This window comes from Panthera tigris, chromosome C2, assembly GCF_018350195.1.
Source record: "Panthera tigris isolate Pti1 chromosome C2, P.tigris_Pti1_mat1.1, whole genome shotgun sequence".
NCBI classification, from domain to species: Eukaryota; Metazoa; Chordata; class Mammalia; order Carnivora; family Felidae; genus Panthera; species Panthera tigris.
In genome coordinates, this window is record NC_056668.1 from 111,426,772 (window position 1) to 111,447,769 (window position 20,998).

A 20,998-nucleotide genomic window follows, 5' to 3' on the forward strand; every position below is an offset into this window, starting at 1 on the left:
GCAAAATTTTATATGGCAAATATTTAGCCATATAAATATCTTTCTATTATTATCACATATTGTTTAAAATTAAAAAGTGAAATTTAATTTTTAGATCTCTTTAAGATATTTAGAGACAAGAATATGATTTTTCTCATTGTTGCTAACAAAAACATTGAATAATCTTCTCACCCCTTATATCAACACTTCTTAGTCATGATATATTAGTCTTATGATCTGCTAATGTATTCTCCTTATGTTTTTAGAATTTTTCATTGCACTGCATAAGTGAAATCGATCTGTAGTTTTATCCTTTTCTGTCATTCTAGTTTTGATAAAATTACTTAATAAAATGAATACAGAAATGTTTTTTTTGCACCCTAGCATTCGATTTTTAAAGGGTTGATATATTTTCTCCTTTAGACTCTCTCAGGAACACTGTTGTTGTTGTTGTTGTTGTTGTGTTTGTTTTTTGTGATAGGAAAGGCAGTAGTAGCCTGATCAGTGTCAAAATTCTTCTGAAATTTTTAGTATGCTAATGTATCATTTAAGATAGAAAACATATTTTAGATTCATGTTTATTTTGCTAAAAAAAGGTTTGCCAGGTTTAAAAGTTTAATTGTTGAACAAACTAATCTACAAACTTCTTTTGTAACTTTTTTCATTTATCCTTTCTTATTTGGTGTATTTTTCTTCTCAACTAGGATGCCAGGTTGATTAGGATCATCAATATTACTGAATGTATGAAACCCAGAAATTTCATTTATTAACGATGCCAATTTATTTACTTATTTATATCTTTTTAAAATTTGGTAATTCTTTCTCCTTAACTTTCTTGGGTTTATGTAATTTCTTCCTAACATCTTGAGATCAAGTTTAAGCCTTTTTTTTCTACCATATTGTGATTGGTGTATGAGACTGAAATTTCCTTTCAATGCAACAGGATTAGCTGTGTCCTCTAGACTGTATGATATTTCATACATAGCTATATATCTATCTTCCCACATACACGTTTAAAAAGTGAGAGTTTTTGTTTTCTGATTCTTTTGCAAGTTTTGTTTTCATATCTTATTTTTTCAGAAGGTAAGAAAACTTTGAAATAGAACTCTGATGTATTTGGAAGTGTTTAAAAATTTTTTTGTAGTACCTGCATGAATCATTTTGGAGGCACACACTACTTGGACTACTGCAGAGGGAGTCTCTAATAGAACTCAAATATTGCTACCCAGTGGCATCCTTTGGGATTTGTATTAAGGTATCTTTTTATTTTCTAATACTTTGGTGTTTTGATATCTGAGGACTTGCTGACAAGGAAAGGACTGTCCCTCTCAGGGTCAGCTTATGCCTAGAGATAAGCATCCAAATGGCCTGTGAGTGTGCCATTCATATGTAAACCAACCAAGAACGCTTACCCACCCAGTCTCCTACAACTATCACCCCTTTAATCAAATCACCTCAGGACCAGGTACCAGACAAACAGAAATAGCCCCACTACCTCAAAGTCCACTGAAATTGTTCATGCTGCCCAATCCTAACCCTGCTTACTCTGCCTTGCCTATTCCTTCCTGTGGAAGCCACAAGAGTTTTTCACTCACATTTCTCCTTGCTCTCTCTGCCTTCAGACCAACTCTGGGGCTTCCCCATGTGGTCCCCTCATGAAGTATCATACTCATGCCTCTGGCCACCTGTGAGTAACAAACTTTCCAACAAGAGTCATCTCCTGATCTGTTTGCCTCACCATACTATAATAATAATAAAATCTACACTTTAAGACAGGATTATAGATTTAAGAACTGCCTGATGAAAGAAAATTATTTGCCTATCACTGGACGATGATGCAAATATCTCCCACCACCTCAGGCCACCTGATAGATGTAGGTGTCACTTATAATGTCAGAGATAAATCTCAGGTAGGAATCTGGGTTTGCATGTTCTTAACGTTTTTGCCCCTGAACATTCCTCTACTTTTCACTCAACCCATTCATGATTTGTAAAGATTTGTTATTTATTTCATGCAGCAGGTTGAGGTGTATGTACTTTAAGGTTTTCTTCAGACATCTTGGCTACTACACTATTGAAGACAAAACTGAATATATAAACTTATGTAAGTTTATTTTATAATTTCATAGATTAGAAAAACCCTGTATTTTTAGGATTGAAAAGAGCTCTCCTTTTTGAAATGGTATTATTTAACTGTCTTAGTGCCTACAAGGCAGCATTTCAAGGCCCTAAACCCATGTCAGTTGAAGCTCTGGCATTTCACAAGCCAGATGTGTTGAAGCTTTCTTCTCAATAGTAATACTGTCAGGCAATCAAAAAACTAGAGCTGTGGGGTACCTGGATGGCTCAGTCAGGTTAAGCATCCCACTTTGGCTCAGGTGAAGCTGTGCTGTCTCCCTCTCTCTCTCTGCTTCTCCCTTGCTCATGCTCTCTCTGCCTCTCAAAAATAAAATAAATATTAAAAACAAACAAACAAACAAAAAAACTAGAGCTGTGAATTAGAGCTAAAGAAATGAGTAACAGCAGCAAGAAAAGAATATACAGGAAAGTAAATATTTTCTAAGGTACAGAAGTGAATAAACAACACTTAGGACAAGAAATAGAGAACTCCCTGAGTTAAAAAACAAACAACATGATGGCTATGAAGACTTTAGAAAGGTCACAGATGATAAACATCAATCCAAACATAACCTTTGATTTTAAGTTGTTTCCTATTCTGGGGCTTATATATATTTTATGGACCCCCTCCTCAGATTTTTACTATGGATTTTCACTTAGCCAACTCATATACTGATTTTCTACTCTATGTGTAATTTTAAGTGCATAATTGGAAAGTGCTCCATGGAATCCATCCTCAATATGGTTATGGGTCACCTGAACTCCAGCATTCTGAAGTCAGGTGACATACATGATTCCATCATCTCTTAAGACATCATATTGACAGGTGATGACATAGGTCAAGGGTAAACTTCGCAATTTGTTGTCATCAGTCAACAAGGGGGATGCCCTCACATCGAGAAATCCTAGATATTTTTTAGCCAACTCAGACGACCATAAGTTGGACTGTTATAAAAGTGCCCTTTCTTAAACTTCTCAGGGAGCAAAGAACTCCAATTAATAAATTTGAACAGATGGCTTGATTCCACTGGTACATGTTGATTGAAGAGCATAGCTTTTGCAAGTGATTTGTCCGTGGTAAAGTATTCACTCCAGAACCTGACCATCAGTGATTTGGGCAGAGGTGGAAAGTGTGAATTTTCCCAATATGATGGTAAATCCATATCAAGAGTCTGAAGAGCAGGATAAATTAAAGACTGGGTCTTGAGTTTGATCTTGACATCCGGGTCATCTATGAGCTGAAAATAATTTAAATAAGTTGCTCAGAAAATAATTTTTATTTAAAAATATTTTTATTTACAAACAGTAGGTGGATATAGGATAAATCCAGAATCTCAAAAAGATAATCAGAAACAACAAAAAATAGATCTCAAAGAACTTTCCAATTTTCAATATTATATTGAAGACTACGTGTCTTAACTTAAATAGTGTGAATATAAACAAAATGATTTGTACAACTTTCCTCATGAGTGGGGAAAGAGATCATCTAATATGTGATTAAAAAGCAAAATATCTACCCTGACAACTAAGAATGGCAATCAGAGGAAACATTTTTTAAGTAAAGCAAGTATGTACATATATTATGATATCAATAGGCCTTAACATTTAAAGGAAAGATCATCTAACTAACATTCTAATTTGGCTCTGATACAAAACACATGAATCATAGGCAAAAGTCTAATTCATTTGAATATTTATGTTTTTAAAATATTCACATTACATTAGTGCATTAACACAAATTTATCTATAAATTAATATGCATATATTTGTGGGGGTATACTAGAGGTTTCTTTTATTAATAGGACACATGATCAAAAATATTTGGAGACCAGTAACATTGAGCACTAAAGTTTAGCAGATGTTTTTGTGTACATTTACTTGGTCCTGCAAGTTGGAATGACCCATTGTGTCTTATAGATTAGCTTCTCAAAGTGTGGTCCCTGGACCATTAGCATCTGCATCAGCTGAGGATTTATTAGAAATTCAAATCCTTGGGTCCTCACCCAGACACACTGACTCAAGTAGGGAGGAACCAGCAATTTATGTTTTAACAAGTCTTTCAGGTGATTCTGATGTATACAAAACCTTGAGATCTGTTAGCATAGTTCACAAGTAGTAATTATTGAAGCCACATGTACTCTTATGCTCCTCAGAGTAAAGTATAATGTTTAAATTTAAGTTTATTTCTAAAAATTTAATATAGAGTTGAAAAAGGGAAGCATTCTGACATTTTTTCATTTGGTATAAATATAACATTTTACACACACACACAGACTTACATACTAGCAACAGCAAATGGCAGCACTGTTTATTTCATTGCATTTAAAGCAAGTTAGTAATTATAGTTTGTAAAATAAAATATTTATAAGCCATTACCATATTGTGTTATGTAAAAATAATTGTTTTATGTAAAAAAATATGTACTGAAGTTAAATAATCATTTCAGTGTTTTGTCTCAGATAAGTTTACATTCCATTTAGCTCACTATCTAGTATGAAGAACACTGTTTACATTAGCAGATGTGTGGTAATCATTAAATAGGTAGCTAAGAGGTAGCTGATTGAATTAAGAAAAGATACAAAACTATTTTATATTTGACCAATAAATTCAACTTTACAGGTAGGTAGCTAAAATCTTTGAACATGCATATTAAAAGCAAATTGCCTTTGTAGCTAAACATAATACATATAAAATCAAATATATAGCCTTGTAAGACAGAAATTTAAATGTAACTATGTTCAAGGAGTTTATCATATACCCTGAATTGACCACATACCCTCTTCCTCCCCAAAAGGACTGCACTGCCATTTCCTCCTCATCCCCCATTTTATGGTATTTAGTTCTGTGTATTTCTTTAAAATTATACCATTTGTACACATTTAATCAACGTAGTTTACCTGTTTAAGGATGTTCCATCTCCTAGTGAACCAATAATTGTTACTGTGACTTTTACTAAATGCTTTTTCTGCATCTAGTATGATTCTGCTTCCTTTATTAATGTGGTAAAATTCACTTATTTTTGTAAAATGTACTTTTCCTTGCATTATTAGCAACTTGGTCATGGTAAATCTGTATGTGGTATATGTATATTTTTCTAATACTTTATTCATGATGGTAATATCTTCATTTGCTGAATGTGATTGGCCCACTGTTTTCTTTCCTTATGTCAGATATAACATAAACAATGTGCTTCTCTGAAGATAATTAAAGAATGCACACTCTTTTCCTATTCTCTTGAATATTTTGTATTTATTTGGAGTGGTTTCTTTCTGATGTTTGTGTAAATTTCCAGTGAAGTTTCTTAGCAGTACAATTTTTTAATTATTGATTTAATTTAATGATTATAAAATATCTCAGATTGTCATTTCTTCTTCTGTTTTGAAAGTTATATTTTTCTTGGAATTTGCCTATTGTATTTAAATATTATGAAATATCATTTTTACTTTAAAGTTTTTCCAAATTTCTCTTTTAAAGATTACAATGTTCATTCTGAACTCATTGACGGCTAGTTCTTTTTCATATTTTAGGGACTGCAGAATTGTCCCTTTTTCAATCCTGACATTATTATGCCTGACTTTGTTCTTTTTCATGTGTCTTTCCAGAGATTTAAATTTTTTATTAGTCCTTTCAAAGAATTAACTTTTTGCTTTTTGTTCACATTTACTGTAAACTTGATTTTGAATATAATTTCTGTTATCGTTATCATCTTCCTTCTATTTTTTTCTTTGATTTCTTGAGTCAAATGATTATTCTAGCCTTTCTTCTTTTCAAACATATGCTTTTAAAATACAATTCCTATAAATATTGTTCTAAAGGTGGGGAAAATATATACAAGATATATATTCTATTAAGTACTGGCCCATAGGTAATTACTTGTATTTTTTAAATTTCCATAAAAAGAAGGATGTTTTCTTGTTGGTCTTTTTCTTATTGATTTCCCACATTTTTGCACTGTGGTTAAGAGTCCGAAAGGTGTGATTTAAATTCGGTGATTTTTTGAGTCTTGCTTTACGGACAAGTACTTGGTCAATTTTTAAAAATGATCACATGTACTTGCTTTCTTCCCTGTTCTTTCCAGGTCCCTTGAGTTAAGTGTATTAATCATTATTCCAGTCCTCTATACACTTGTTATTTTTGACTGTTTTTCTTAATTACTGAAAGAGTTCTTTTTAAATCTCTCATTGTGGTTCCGAACATTTGTGTTTTTCACTGTAGTTCTGTTAATACTTTCTTCATATATTTAAGACCATGTTACTAAATCCATACAGATTCAGAGTTGGTATATTTTCTCGATGGTTTAACCTTTTCTGTAATGATGTGATCTTCTTAACCTGGCAGCAATGCTTTTAGATGTTATTTCCAGATATACATATTCCAACCATTTACTTTCAAATTTTCTGCTTACTTACGTTTTTAATCTGACAATATTGGTCCTACAACCAGATTATTTAGACCGCTAATATTTACTGTAATTATTAAAATAATTGATTTTAATCTACCACTTTATTTTGTGAATCCTCCTTCTTTTCTATTTTTGACTTCTTTCAGATTGGTCGACCTTTTCATTATTCTGTTTTTTTCCTGTAATAGTTTACAAGTTATACCCCATTTCTATTAATTGATTAACTGATTTTGAGACAGAGTGAACAGGGGAGAGGGGCAGATGGAGAGAGAGAACATTTTTTTTAAATTTTTTAATGTTTATTTATTTTTGAGAGAGAGAGAGACAGAGACAGACAGAGCCCGAATTGGGGAGGGGTAGAGACAGAGGGAGACAGGGAATCTGAAGCAGGCTCCAGGCTCTGAGCTATCAACACAGAGCCCAGCACGGGGCTTGAACCTGTGAACTGTGAGATCATGACCTGAGCTGAAGTCATACACTCAGCTGACTGAGCCACCCAGGCACCCCTGAGAGAGAGAGAATGTTAAGCAGACTCCATGAGCTTGATGAGGGGCTGGATCCCACAACTCTGGGATCATGATGTGAGTTGAAATTAAGAGTCAGACACTAAGCTGACTGAGCCACCCAGGTTCCTCCCTATTTGTATTCACTAAATGATTATCCTAAGAATTATAAGGTATATTCTTAACCTCTCAAAAACAAATGAAATTATGAAAGACCTATCATTTATTTCTTCTTAGACAATCAAAAGAGCTTGGAAGACTTAAAATCTATCCTCTCCTCCACTCTTGAAATTATGATTTGTTTTTCTCATATTTTAATTTTATATATCTTATTATTTTAAACTTTCCGAGTTTAAGATTTACCTACATCTTAATAAAAAAGATTTACCTACATCTTGCCACATTATTGCTCCTTGCTTCTTCCTGTATTATAAACTTTTATCTGCATTTTCATTCTGTCTGAAACACTTATTTAAACCACCTTTTAGTGTGTTTTATTAATAGCAGCTCTATTAGTTTTTGCTTATCTGAATATGCCTTTATTTCTCCTTTATTCTTAAGTAATATTTTTGTGCATCAAAGAATTTGGTTAACGGTAATTTTGTGTTGCACTTTGATGATATTCCACTGACTTAGAACTTACATTCTCGCTATTGAGAAGTAAGCTGTCAGTATGATTTGTACTTCTGTGAAGATACCCTTTTTTCTCTAAGATTTTCTTTCTTTCTTTTTTTTTAGGTTTAAAAAAATTTTTTTAAGTAATTTTACACCCAACATACTCACAACCCTGAGATCAAGAGTTGCATGCTTTACCGAATGAGCCAGCCAGGAGCCCCTCTATTTCTTTCTGTTGTATCTTAGGTTATTGATTGTCAACACTTTTGCCTTGTTGTCTGTATATCTAAGTATACATTTATCTCTAGCTATTTATTTAATTTTAACCTCTTAAAAAAGTATGTTTAAGGTTCATGGAGCTTCTGTTATCGGTATCTTGACATCTTTCATCAGCTCTGCAAAATGCTCTAATATTGTTGTATTCTTAAATCTTCCTTTCTCTCCCATTCTTTCCCCTCTGTTTCTGGCATAACATTTAAAAGGCTAGTGGATTTTCAGGCTGTATCTGCTATATTTCTTATCTTCTCTACTGTATTTTCTGTCTCTCTGGGCTTCTATGCTTCATTGTGCATAGTCATCCATGAGTCATATGGCCCATCTTTTAGCTTATAAATGATATCTACAGCTTGTGTAAAACCACTTAAACAATTTATAAATTTTAATTTTGTTGATTTTATTTTTTTAGTTTTGGACTTTTGCTTGTTTTTCAAAATTCTACTTTTAGGCCAAAATTTGCAATCATGGTTGTGAATTAATTGAAGAAACTTGGATAGTTACTTTATATTCTGTGGCTGATAATTGCAGTATCTGAATTTTGTGAAGTGTCTTTCTTTTGTCTGTTGATTCTGCTTGCTTCCCTTCATGGCTTCTTGTTTACTTTGCTTGGATATGTTTTATTCTGTGCTGGCTACTGATTTTGAAAAATTTTTGCAGGAATAATTTGAAGTCTATTACGATACTATATTTCTTCAGGGAGGATTTTTATACACTGTTAAGTATACTTGAATATCAATTGCTCATCAATTTAATTTAAGTTCAAGGACAGATTTCCCACAACCATTCAGGTGATACAAAGCAAGACTCTAAATGCACATGGTTTGTTTTGTATCATACTCCCCCTAACAATGAGACCATACCTCTTTAGAGCCTCACTTAAAATCAGAAGTACTTCATAAGTGTCCCTGTTTTTTTGGAGGGCCCTGGAATTTGACTGCAACTCTGTAGCTCATCTTGGTTGAATAGTTTTCTTTTGATTCACATACGCCATTAGAGCAGAGAGACATTGAGTGCTAGGTTATCTTTGCATGTGTTTTTTTTTTTTCCATACCCTTTAAAAAACTTTTTGGCCTAGGGGCACCTGGGTGGCTCAGTCAGTTAAGTGCCCAACTCTTGATTTTGGATCAGGTCATGATCTCACAATTTGTGAGTTCAAGCCCCACATAGGGCTCTGTGCTGACAGTGTGGAACCTGTCTGAGATTCTCTCTCTCTCTTCTGTCTCTGCCCCTCCCCTGCTCACTCTATTTCTCTCTGAAAATAAATAAACTTAAAATAATTAAAAACAATTTTTTTGGCCTGGAAATCTTTCATATGTTATTAGCAGTTTAATGCTCTCCAGAATATTATATTTTAATAATTACGGGTCAGAATTGATTGGTTCACCACTGTAGAAGTCTGAACTACATAAGAGAAAGGGCTCATTATGTGACATGATAAAAAGAAATTATCTCCAAAAATCCATGTCTTCTGATATACCCTTTGTACTGCATCAAGATGCCTCTCAGAGTGACAATGAGTAGGCAGTAGGGAAGTAAATTTCTGGGAAGTAGCAGAAAATCTGTTCTGCAGTATTTTTTATAAAAATCCCAAAATTTGTATCTTTCCTTTGTCTACAAATCATAAGAAGGTTATTCTGGAGGTATCAATAGCCAAAACTTATATACTTTAAAATGTGTATAGAAATGAATAATCAACAAAATCAAGAGCAAGTTTTGTTTGATTGCATAATAAACTTATGAGCAATATTTATAATTAGAGTTAGTTATTGAATTGCAGATATTCATTTTTAAATCTACAAGTAATTTTTTTTTCATATAAGAACATTTCTTCCATGCCACTGGTGCCTGGTTTAATATTTAGGTCAGATAACCAGTATGAATAACAATTTTACTCATTATTAGACTAATTATGATTATGTGTCACTTCAAATTAATAGTTAATAGATGCCCAGTTTTGGGGTACCTGGGTGGCTCAGTGGATTAAGCTTCTTACTTTCGATTTTGGCTCAGGTCATGATCTCATAGTTCTTGAGTTCCAGCCCCTGTGAGTGCGGAGCCTGGTTGGGATTCTCTCTCTCCCTTTGTATCTGCCCCTCTCCCACTCACTCTCTCTGTCTCTCTCTCAAAATAAATAAATAAACTTAAAAATATTTAAAAACTAGATGTCCAGTTTGGCTAAATATCATAGAGATAGTATAATAGTTGGCATCTGAAAATTATAATTCCTTCTGCAAGTAAGTAGTATCTATAAACCTGTTAACATTTTTTGTCTATAGGCAAGATGATTATTCTGATAACAATAGTTTTCATGTAAGTTTTAGTATATGCCATGTAGAATACTGGAATAATCTGATTTTGTAACTATAGTGACTGGTATCATTGGCTGATTGCACAAATACCAGCCCTAATATAACAAAATAGCATAGCACTTAGCCGACATATTAATGATGTTTAAACCAATGACCTGGAAAGAGTACTTTATCATTTTATTTTTTAAAAATCTGACAGAAGGTAGGAATAGAAGCACTCAGGATACAAATGTTCTCTAATGTTGATTTCTATGTATAATCTCTAATTTCTAACATATTAACATAACATAATTTGCATGGATATTTTAATGTTTGAAATAAATATTTAAGGGTAAGATATTTTTAGAAAAAAAAATCTGAGCAACATACCTGTTGAGTCACTGCTGCAGCTAAATTCCCTCCAGCACTATCTCCAGAAATTCCAATTCTTTCAGGATCCACACCATATTTATCAAGAACATCTTGGTGTAAGAACCACTTTAATGCATTATATACGTCTTCAAATTGATTTGGAAAGTGATATTTAGGGGCTAGTCTGTAGCTATGGGCAGAATAACAATGTTCGTTAAGCCAATTATTTTTCAAAAAATAAAATGTGTGTGGGGGGGGGCATTCTCTAACCCTCAAAATCATAAGTAAAAACATTTTCTTTAGCAAACCTGGTATTTGAGGTCATTATGAATCCAAAGACAAATGTCATTCTTATGATAATGCTTGCTATAAAAGCCTTTACAAATTTTTACATGTTTACATAAATAAAGGCTTGAATGCAAAACTTGGCTAAGACTTAGGGGAAAAAACTCAGGTGATAATTTCCCTTAAATAAATTTTTACCAGAATGGTATTTTCTTTGTAATCATTTTACTTTATTAGTGACCAATAAATAGCAAACAAACGTTAGGAATTATTCTATTCCAACTTAATCTAATAATCAAGTTGGCAAGTAGTCACTATCATCCTTTTTTTTTTTTCAGTTTCTTCATTTTTCTATTTATTCCCATTTGCTTTGGTTTTTATTATTAATAATTGATGTAGAATGTTTTTTTGAGAGTAGATTGTGCCTGTATTCCAATACGTTATTTGGTTACTAATTACATTTAATGGAGGCTTGTACCATGAAATATTCTATACTAATTGTGTTAAATTTATTTGAGCACTTAATCTTTAAAACAACTCTATGATACAGAAAATATTATATGACTCTCAGTTTACATCTGAGAAAACTGAGCTAAAATGGTATTTATCTGGTACAAAGTTATTCAATTAATTCTAGAACCAGCCTTTAAACCTGATTCTCTCACCCTGAAGCCCTCATTTTACTTTGCTAATTAAGAGTAGGCTAGAAATCCAGCAGAGGTCATTTGTCTCTAAGATGCAGTAGTTTAATTTTATTCTAACAGTTTTTTGACTTCCTGTTTTTGATCCCCGCTTGACCTAACTGTACAACTCTTTTCTCTCTGACTCTTTTCTGGTCATGGGAAGTTCATGTTCTCTATTCTCACCTTCTCCATTTTATTTGAAACACTCCTAGAATAACCAAGGAATGACTAAGACAGCTTAGAGCATCCTACTCTGTATGGTATCTGGCCCAAACTCTAACAAATCAAGAGTACTCTTACTTGACTGAAATGACAACAACATCAAATCTATCCCCTGTCTGTTTTGACAGAAAGTCATAACTAAACAAAGCTGAAATAAAAGGAAATAAAATCAGAAACTAACCAGTGTATCGATGAGTGTTTCCATCAACACAGAGCTTATAACTATAATTTGTTCCTAACTGAAATGTTCTGGGAAAACTATTTCTAGGATTTCATCATAGGTATAAAACATGAATTCTTCTGCTCAGTGATCCTATGATATATGCATTGTCAACTCTCTTGTCCTTCCCCACATTTCACCCTGGACAACTTAAGCCAAATTCACCCTCTTTAAGATCAATCTCTTCCTCCTTCGTTCAGCAAGTAGTAGGTGGTGAAAGAATAAACACAGACAATTAACCCTCTGGCTTTCAGCAAGTCACATTCTACCACAGACAGGGGCAAGGAGGGCCAGGCATATAAATAAAAAGCAACAATGCAAAAAATATTAGTTGTTTTAATGGAGGGGTACAGAAAGTGTCATGTGGAAATGGCATTAGACTTTATTAAAACTGCCAGAGAAAACTAAAGAAAAGAGGATGTAGGGAAAGCTAAAACCTGATTTATATATTTGTATGTTCTAGGCAGACAAAAAATGTGTTTTCTGGAGCTTTTTTGGTCTTGTGAGCGGAGTGGGGATGAATCACACATATTTGCTATTGGGATTGGGTAAGTGCTTCCTTTTGCAGATAAGAAAATTTCAAGAAGATAAAATAGAATTTGCCAGTAATGAGAGGAGGGAGAAATCACCAAGTGTTACAAGGGGAAGTATCAGAATATGTAGTTGTCACAAACATTAAATCATGTGGGCCATGAAAAGAAGAGATTCCAAAGTCAGGTACTGAATATTCTTAAGATATCAAATACACACTAAGTTTTAAACTTTTACTTAACATTTATATAAAAAGGTCATTCTTGGGGCACCTGGGTGGCTCAGTTAATTAGGTGACTCTTGATTTTGGCTGAGGTCATGATCTCATAGTCGTGAAACAGAGCCCTGAATCAGGCTCTGGATCCAGACTGGGCATGGATCCTGCTTGGGATTCTCTTCCTCTCTCCCTCTCTGCCCTGCCCCAACACTCTCCCTTCCTCTCCCCACCCCCTCTCTCATAGATAGATAGGTAGGTAGATATATAGATAGATAGATAAATGGTCATTCTTATATTTTGGATTAGAACATAGATTTTTATGTCTTTTTAATATAAAAATAAAAAACATCAAAATTTTGCTTATTGCTAAGTAAGCTTATTCTTACTTAGTTCCTTTCTCTTGGTAAGCATATTCTCATTCTTCAGTAATACTGTGATGAAAAGATTTTTAAAGAAGGGCTTTGGGTAACAGGGACTCATGGAAACAAACTGAGGCATGGCATTATCAGATTTTGTCTTAGAAACCTCACTCCATTGCCAGCTAAGGCCTTTACTGCCTGTATTTGTAGAAAATCATAGAGAGGATCACATCCTTTCCTACTTTGATTTATGTTTCCCATCTACATCACTCCATCAACACCTCTTTTCTTCTTGTCGCAGAGTGTGTTTCTCTTCCTATGTGTTGCCAATCCTTCTCCTCTGTACTAAGTCTAATTTCATCTCATATCTTCTAGATCAGGCAAACCTCATTCCATCCTCCAGCCCCCTCCCCTTTTCTGCAACATATTTCTATTAACCCCCACCTTTACCTTGAGTTTACAAACATGTTCATAGATCTCCTACAGGTAGATATAAAATAAATATAAAACATGCTTTTATACATAAAATAAAATATAAAACTTTATATTATATAAAGTAACACGATATATATTACATATTTAACATTTATGTAAATATTAAAAATACATAAAATTGAAATACACATTTTTTATATAAAATAAAGATAAAATACTCATACTCAACTCTTCTTTTCCATCTAACACCTTTCTCATTTCTTTCCATATCTATGCTGATTGAAAGACTAGAGTCACATCTCCATTTCCTCATTCCTCATTCAGTATTCAATGTACTCCATTTTGGTTTCATTGCAACATCCCATCATTTCTGCCATTAACAAGTTCAATAATAAATTTCTAAGTTCATGAAACACTTTTCTTTCTTCTGAAATTTGCTACAGCCTTGGCTATTGATTATCCCTTTAAGAAAGAGATTTAACATAATTCCTTTAAACTAACAGAGCTCAAAGAAATGAATTTCAGACAACTGAAGTGTTAGCTTATCTGGGATGTTTAACAATATATCTTCTTGATATGTTGAAATCACCATCTTAATACAATGTGTGTTGTATGATAAACTACAATTTCTAACAAGGGGCACATACCAGCACTCCCCAAACACCAACCACCACCGTGAATATAAAATAAGCCTCTTCTTAGTCTCTCCGGCTTTCATTTTAGTATATATATGCAGACAGGAACATTGTTGAAAGTTGTCTCCATCACAGTGACATTTTCATCAGATGTGGGTGGGACTTCTTGAAAGCTCATAAAGAACATTACAATGTTCATGGCATGGTTGATTCCCAATAGTTCAATAAACAGAACCTAAAAGGGTGGGGGGAACCACACCAGGTTACACATAGCAAATATCAATATTATTTATGCATGTAGGAGTATGCTATATGCTCCCAATGGTCCTGTGTCATACTGTCACAGGTAAATCTGAATGCCATGGTTAGAAATTTCCATGACTGGAAATTCAGACTTTTTACCATAATAGTTGCTTTAGATTTAAAAAAAGATATGTAAAGAATTATTCAGGTATTACAACTTGGTGGGTTCTAGGCTTCCTACTTTGAGCACAAAGATCAACAGGGTAAGTTCCCTACTTTAAATAAGCTCAGAGTCAAGTGGGAGAAATGGATATATATAAGCAGTTATAAAGCAACATAATTGCATAACTGCATGTCTCATAGACATGTACAATGAACTTTGGCAAGGGCCAATGGAAAGGTAAACTAGCTGCCTGGATGTGAGACCTAGGGAAGAGTTTTCAAATAGTAGGTGACCTCTGATACGGAACAAAGTTTGGCTGAACAAAGGAGGAAGTCTCACTCTAGGGCAAAATTAAAGACACAGGTACACTCCTACTTCAATCAGAGAAATGCAGGTAGCTTAGTAAAGCTAGGAAGTCAGGTCCCTACAAGGATGCATAAAAGAAAAAGGACCTCAAAAGGTAATTGGGAGCCAAACCATGATCTATAATGTTGGAATTCCAAGAATCAAAAAAATTGTTTTCCAACCTTACGTTGGAAACATGTGGAGTATGGTCCTAAGTGATTGATTAAAGAGTTGGGTCAACCTCTGTCCCACTTAATGGAGATAAATGCAAAGGGAATAAACAAAATTATCTAATTTCAACACCAAATCATCCCCATGTTCCTGAAAGGTAGGTCAGGGAGATACATTTCCCAGAACTCCTTGCCAGGTTAAATTGTGTTACACAGAGGCACTCTTGTAAGACTGATAGGGTAGAAATAAAGAAAAAGCCATTATTTCCTCTGAGCCCCTGTGAATATTTATGTGAACATTGACAATTATGTGGCTTTCCGTACCTCTGGTTGTCCTTTTGAGAATTACCAGTTCAGTGATGCAAGCAGCTTCAAGTACTGGTGGCTTCCCTTCACCCCACACTCTAAAGGTTGTATACCTCAAATTCTATATTCTCAAACTGTTCCTATTGGGATATTTATAACAGTATCTATATTGTAAGAAAACAATGATTGATAGAGAATATAGCCCAGAAGTTCTCAAGAAAGGAGACCATTTAAGACACGTGCTGGAATTAGATAACTGACCTGGTTAGATTTACAGCTAGTAAATTGTCTCATTGCTAATGCAAAATAGAATCTGTTCACACATGAAATGTAGTAGCAAAAACGTTATTAAATTAACAACTGTAATAGTTCTTATTAAAGGATAGTTTTGAGAGATCAAGTAGCTATTGCAAAAAAATATTATGGTGAAAATAATGAGTTCAAGCACTAAGCACTAACTGAACTTGAAACATTACTGAAAGAAAAATTACATTCTCAGTTATTTAGGTTTTCAGTTCAAGTTACAGTCAGTAAAGCAGATACTCTGTAAACTTTCCCTAGAAGAAATCTCATCTTTAACAGCTCTAAAAGCAGAACCAAAGTTTGATCTTGTAAATTGTAGAATTGCCATGCAAGGTAAAGTCACCATCCACCAGACATTTTAAAAGCTTGGTCTAAGTTATTATGTGGGTGATATTCTGAGTAGATTACATACATTTATATGGGTTCCGAACATCCTCAACTCCCAAATCCTCCCAGACCTCCTCTAGTAGAAGCAATAGAAACCAGCTTCAGTAGTAGAAGTATTTAAGGAAAATGAGGCACCAAATTTCCCAGCTATTGGAGGGGAAGAAATCCAAAGGCTGAGGGAAATAGTAATATCTAATATCTAATTTGGTATTGTAAATAAATATCTAATTTATTATTGTAATCCATAACCCACTGCAACACTGTGTATTCAGCAAACTCCAGAGGATATCTATACAAAGACATTGAGAAATATATTAGTGAGTGGAACCTTAGCATCTTAGCATACCAAAAGAAATGAGAAAAGATAGTATAAAATCAACTAACAGATTGATGACAGGTTGATAAATACTAACAGCTACACACACACACACACACACACACACACACACACACACATATAAATATGCACTCACATGTATATAATGCACTATATATATATTTATATTAAGTTATAGATCTCATTAATATCTAAGTCTAGCCCATGTACAAATCCAATATCCATGTCTGTTTCTATCTCTATAAAACTTTTAGGTATTTTTCCAGAAATTTTACTTGAACATGATTTTCAATATTTATTTTATCCAGGATTGCCAAGGTTCAGCTGGGAAATTTTTTCATATGGTTTTATCTGGCTATAAAATCACAAGCATACAGTGATAACACAGGCAGTTGTATGGAGATGGATATAAATAACAATAATATTTACTGTGTTTAGTTTTTGCCAGGTACTGTGCTTGTTCCCATTCAATTCTTACTAAGACCTGGTAAGTAGTAATATATTCCAGATTTTCAGTTGAGTACACTGAGATGGGAGAGTTTAAAATTTCTGTTCATGTCCACCTAGGCAGTAGATGCTGGATGTGGAATTAAGTCCAGGTCTGACTCTGGAGCAGATGTCACTCTTGACTGGCCAGTATGCCATCTCTTAGTGACCATCACTGCAAAAGGCCCATTGAAGAAGACAGAGCATGACAGTGGATGCAGCAGTCAAGGATCCCTCAGTATCCATAGAACTTTGACGGGTATGAGAGAAAACACAGAAACCTAACTCTTTGGCCACCTTGCGGCTGGCCCAGGGTCCAGCAGAATGGTGTTATATTTTATGACCAGCTGCATTTTCCAATCTACGAATGCTACATCTGGGTGTGTGTTTAAGCATCAAACAAACACCCCCTCCTTACTGATGCCCAGCAGCTATTCCAAAGGGACTTCAGTTGTTAGACTCACAAAAAGTATACACTTTCAAGAAATGACTGCCCTCATGTTACAATTGCAGCCAGAAGTGTAGAACTTCATGCAGAGTGAACTGCAAATGCCTGACAGGCTTTGGGAGGCCAATTATTCTAGCTATGAGTGTGCTTTAGGTCTTCTCCATATTTTGGATATACTCCGCATACAGATATCACCACACATGCTGACCATGCCCCCAAAACTTGGGCGTCTCCTACAATTGCTCCTGTCTACAATTACACAAGGGGTGGAGACTTGTACCTCCAGTAGACCATTTTCTGTCATTTATTTCTATGTTATTTCTACAGTGTTAAATAATGTTCTCCATTTTTCAGCTGGGTGTGACTTTTGCACAAACACTCCAACCAATTAACAAAAAATGTCTGAAGAAATCACATAAATATCAGGCCTGCTGATTTTAAATGTTAACACAGAAAAGCGATAGATTGTTTAAGCATTAATTTATTTAGTTTTAACAAATTTAAAATTTCTACAACCTACGACATAAAGTAGGTATCAACACAACATTTTCCGCATGGAGGGAATATAGTTGGCCCTCTGGCTTTAAATAAAAGCTAAGTACAGAAAATATAAGGCCCTCTTTCAAAACATAAGTCACTGGACTCAAGTATTTTATCTGCAAAATATGAGACTGTTTAGTTCAAATAAATATCTTTTTAAATGATAGAAAATGGTCTATGTTATGCAAGTTAAAGAAAAGGACTTAGTTATAGAAACAGTAATTGTCACATGTTGTATAAGACAGTACTAGGTATAAAATTTTGTAAGATGACTTTATAATCTCACAAACTTTTGGATCCTACTAGAGTGCAATAAATGTATAACAAAAGACTAGGAAGCCATCAGTATGTTAAAAATAGTGTCTGTCGTCCCTGGAGTCTGAACTGAATAAGAAGGGCTTTACAGTTTCTTTAATTGTCTTCCCTTTCATGAAGTCTGATGAGTTAGAGCATTAAGTTAATGGATATATCTTCTCAAATCATTTACTGTTTTTACACTAACTCTAAACCCTAAAAGGATTTTTAATGTAAATTTGAGATATCAAATTATAAACAAAAAAAACATTCCGACCAACTCTGGAATTTATACCCTTCAGTTTATGGACAAAATGATTTCTTGCATCTTTATCATCCAAAGATCTATCATCTAAAGGAAAAATAGTAAAACTGAATTTCTGATGATCCAAATTTAAGAAACAGTGCTATGACTTTGGCTGCACCCAAGTTACAGATCTGCATATCAATTGTAGGTATTCAGCAATTTGAAAACTAAAAAGATAATTGGGCCTCAAAGTGTTCATCCTTTATAGGCCAAAGAGTAGCAAAACGAAATAAGCAGGGCTAGAAGAATCAATGCCAAATGTAGGAAAAGAACAGAGATGATAAAACCAGTATTTTTAAAAATGGTCTCAAACCTAGGGAACTTCAAATTGTCCCGATACAATTAAGGAAAACCTTGTAATCTGGTATAATGATGGAAAACACTTTCACAAATGCTTATAACCTCAACCCCGAGATAGAGCTGACAGTGTTATGTTATTTGATTATAATGTTACTTCTTACCAAGACGAGATGCAACCTCCAAGTCCTTTCAAGGTGATGCTGAGCCATCTATCAAAGTTGGCATTTTGGTTAATTATATTTGATATTTCTATTCCAGGAGACAATGCTACATCACAGACAAGTTGACAGGTGATTATATTCAGTGACTTCCATTTTTCTTCATCATTGAATTATTAAAAGTTTGAATTACTATTCAAACAGCTTCCAACTCATGAAGAAAACAAATTAGAAAAAAAAATTGCTACAAAGTGGATGATATACTACACAGTATTGCAGAATGGATTTTAAGAATGGTATGAAGAAATATCACAAAGGAGAAATATACATATTCATAGAAGACATGGACATATTTGGTGGTGATCACTAGTCAAAACAAGGAGGTGACTAAAAACTGGTACTGGTAGAACTTAGAAGAGGAATATATAATGAAAGACAAAATAATTTCAGAAATAAACACTAAGTTGAAAGTAACACAAGGTATTATATACGATAGAAATGAGAAAATCAAAAGGAAGAAAAAATGTAGGAAAAGATTAAAAAGTACTAGGAGGGAAAATGACACCATTTTTGAAGACATACAGAGAGGATCGTGTATGTATTTACATGTGTATATATGTATATATACACACAAAATTAATCTAAATAATAAAATAAAACAAAACTATAGACCAAAATAAATATTTTAAATAAAATTCAAGAATAACTTATAAAAGATAAAGAGTTGAAGCTATACTCCAGTGAAACTGACCCAAATCCAACAACATACTTGCTAACAAAATTACTACAAATGATCAAATCACTAATAAAATGAAAATAAGACAAGTCTTGCACTTATTCAGAGCTACATTAATGCCAGAAGAGATATTTAAGAACACCTTTAAAAATTCAAGGAAAGAGATAATGAGCCAAGTGTTTAATACACAGGTTAACTGTTCTCAAATTATTATTATTCTAATTTTTTTTTGTTTTTTGCTCCAGAAGGCAGTTTGCTACAAGATGTTTAAAGGAGATGAAAAAAAAAAAAGCTTCAATTTCACATAATGAGCCTTACTAGAAAAGAACCACAAGTCTTTGAGGAGCAACTGGAGACACTGGATAGGGCAGCCAGCTGCCCTGTCACCTTAGCAGGTCATGCTTTACAACTGGAAATCATGTACATCCAGTTTCCTTTGGCTTTTTACCAGCTGACTTGTTTACAAATATTTCAGTATGAATGCATTTGCATGCTTAAATACAAGGTTATTGCACAGAATTCTGTAACTAATCACAGCGCTAGCCAATCTTACTGTTTCTGAAGTTCACACTTCAAAGTGCTTCATTTGGGCAGGATTCATGCCATGAAACTCACGATATGACTTTTTGTCGGTCTTCCTGTCTTTTAATATTTAAAAGATCACATTTGTCTTTTAATATTTAAAGTTAAAGCTACTTGACTACTTCCTTCATATTTATTCTATTAGGGGTCTGCATTAAGGAATAGTTAAAATAAAAAAAAAGTTTTTAAAATCAGCAAGCCAGTTTTACGAACAAAATTTCCAAGACAGAAATTTTTTTTAAATAACAATAATACAAATACTTTCTCCTGATTAAACTGTTAAATAGTCAGTCAATAAAGCTCTATAATTACCAAATCTGTTGAAGTTTTCATATATGTGTTAACCAACATTAGTTTCCATGGCTCCTCAATGTTATCTGGGACAGGTATATAAACATAATATGCCCCAAGAACCCCCATAATCAGAAGTAAAATGGTCTTTCTTCCCATGATGGTTCTCATCTGCTCTTTTGACTTGGTGACACGGCAAATACACTTGAAATATTCAGTGGCTGAAAATTACACCCACGTTTTGGCACCCTCATAAAGTGTCATCTAACTTCCGGAACACAAATTCCACTGCTTAGTCTGTCATTTCATTGGCTGTCCTGTTACTAAGTTTACTCATTAAACTTAGTAACAAGTACAAAGAACTCTTCTGTTGCAAATTTTATCATATCCAACAGCCTTTATTATGTTGCTAGTCAAGTCAGTAAACAAACATGTATTGCACAGTTACTAGGTGTAGTAACT

The 20,998-nt window shown here is 33.8% G+C and overlaps 1 protein-coding gene across 1 annotated transcript; it reads right to left on the reverse strand.

Annotated features, from left to right (window-relative positions):
• Positions 1-2,739: 2,739 nt before the first annotated feature.
• AADAC (arylacetamide deacetylase) lies at positions 2,740-20,695 on the reverse strand. Its single transcript, XM_007086373.2, is given in 6 exon segments — positions 2,740-3,029; positions 3,032-3,335; positions 10,572-10,743; positions 11,822-11,891; positions 14,153-14,375; positions 20,558-20,695. Coding segments are annotated over 6 exon segments (1,197 nt in total).
• Positions 20,696-20,998: the final 303 nt, after the last annotated feature.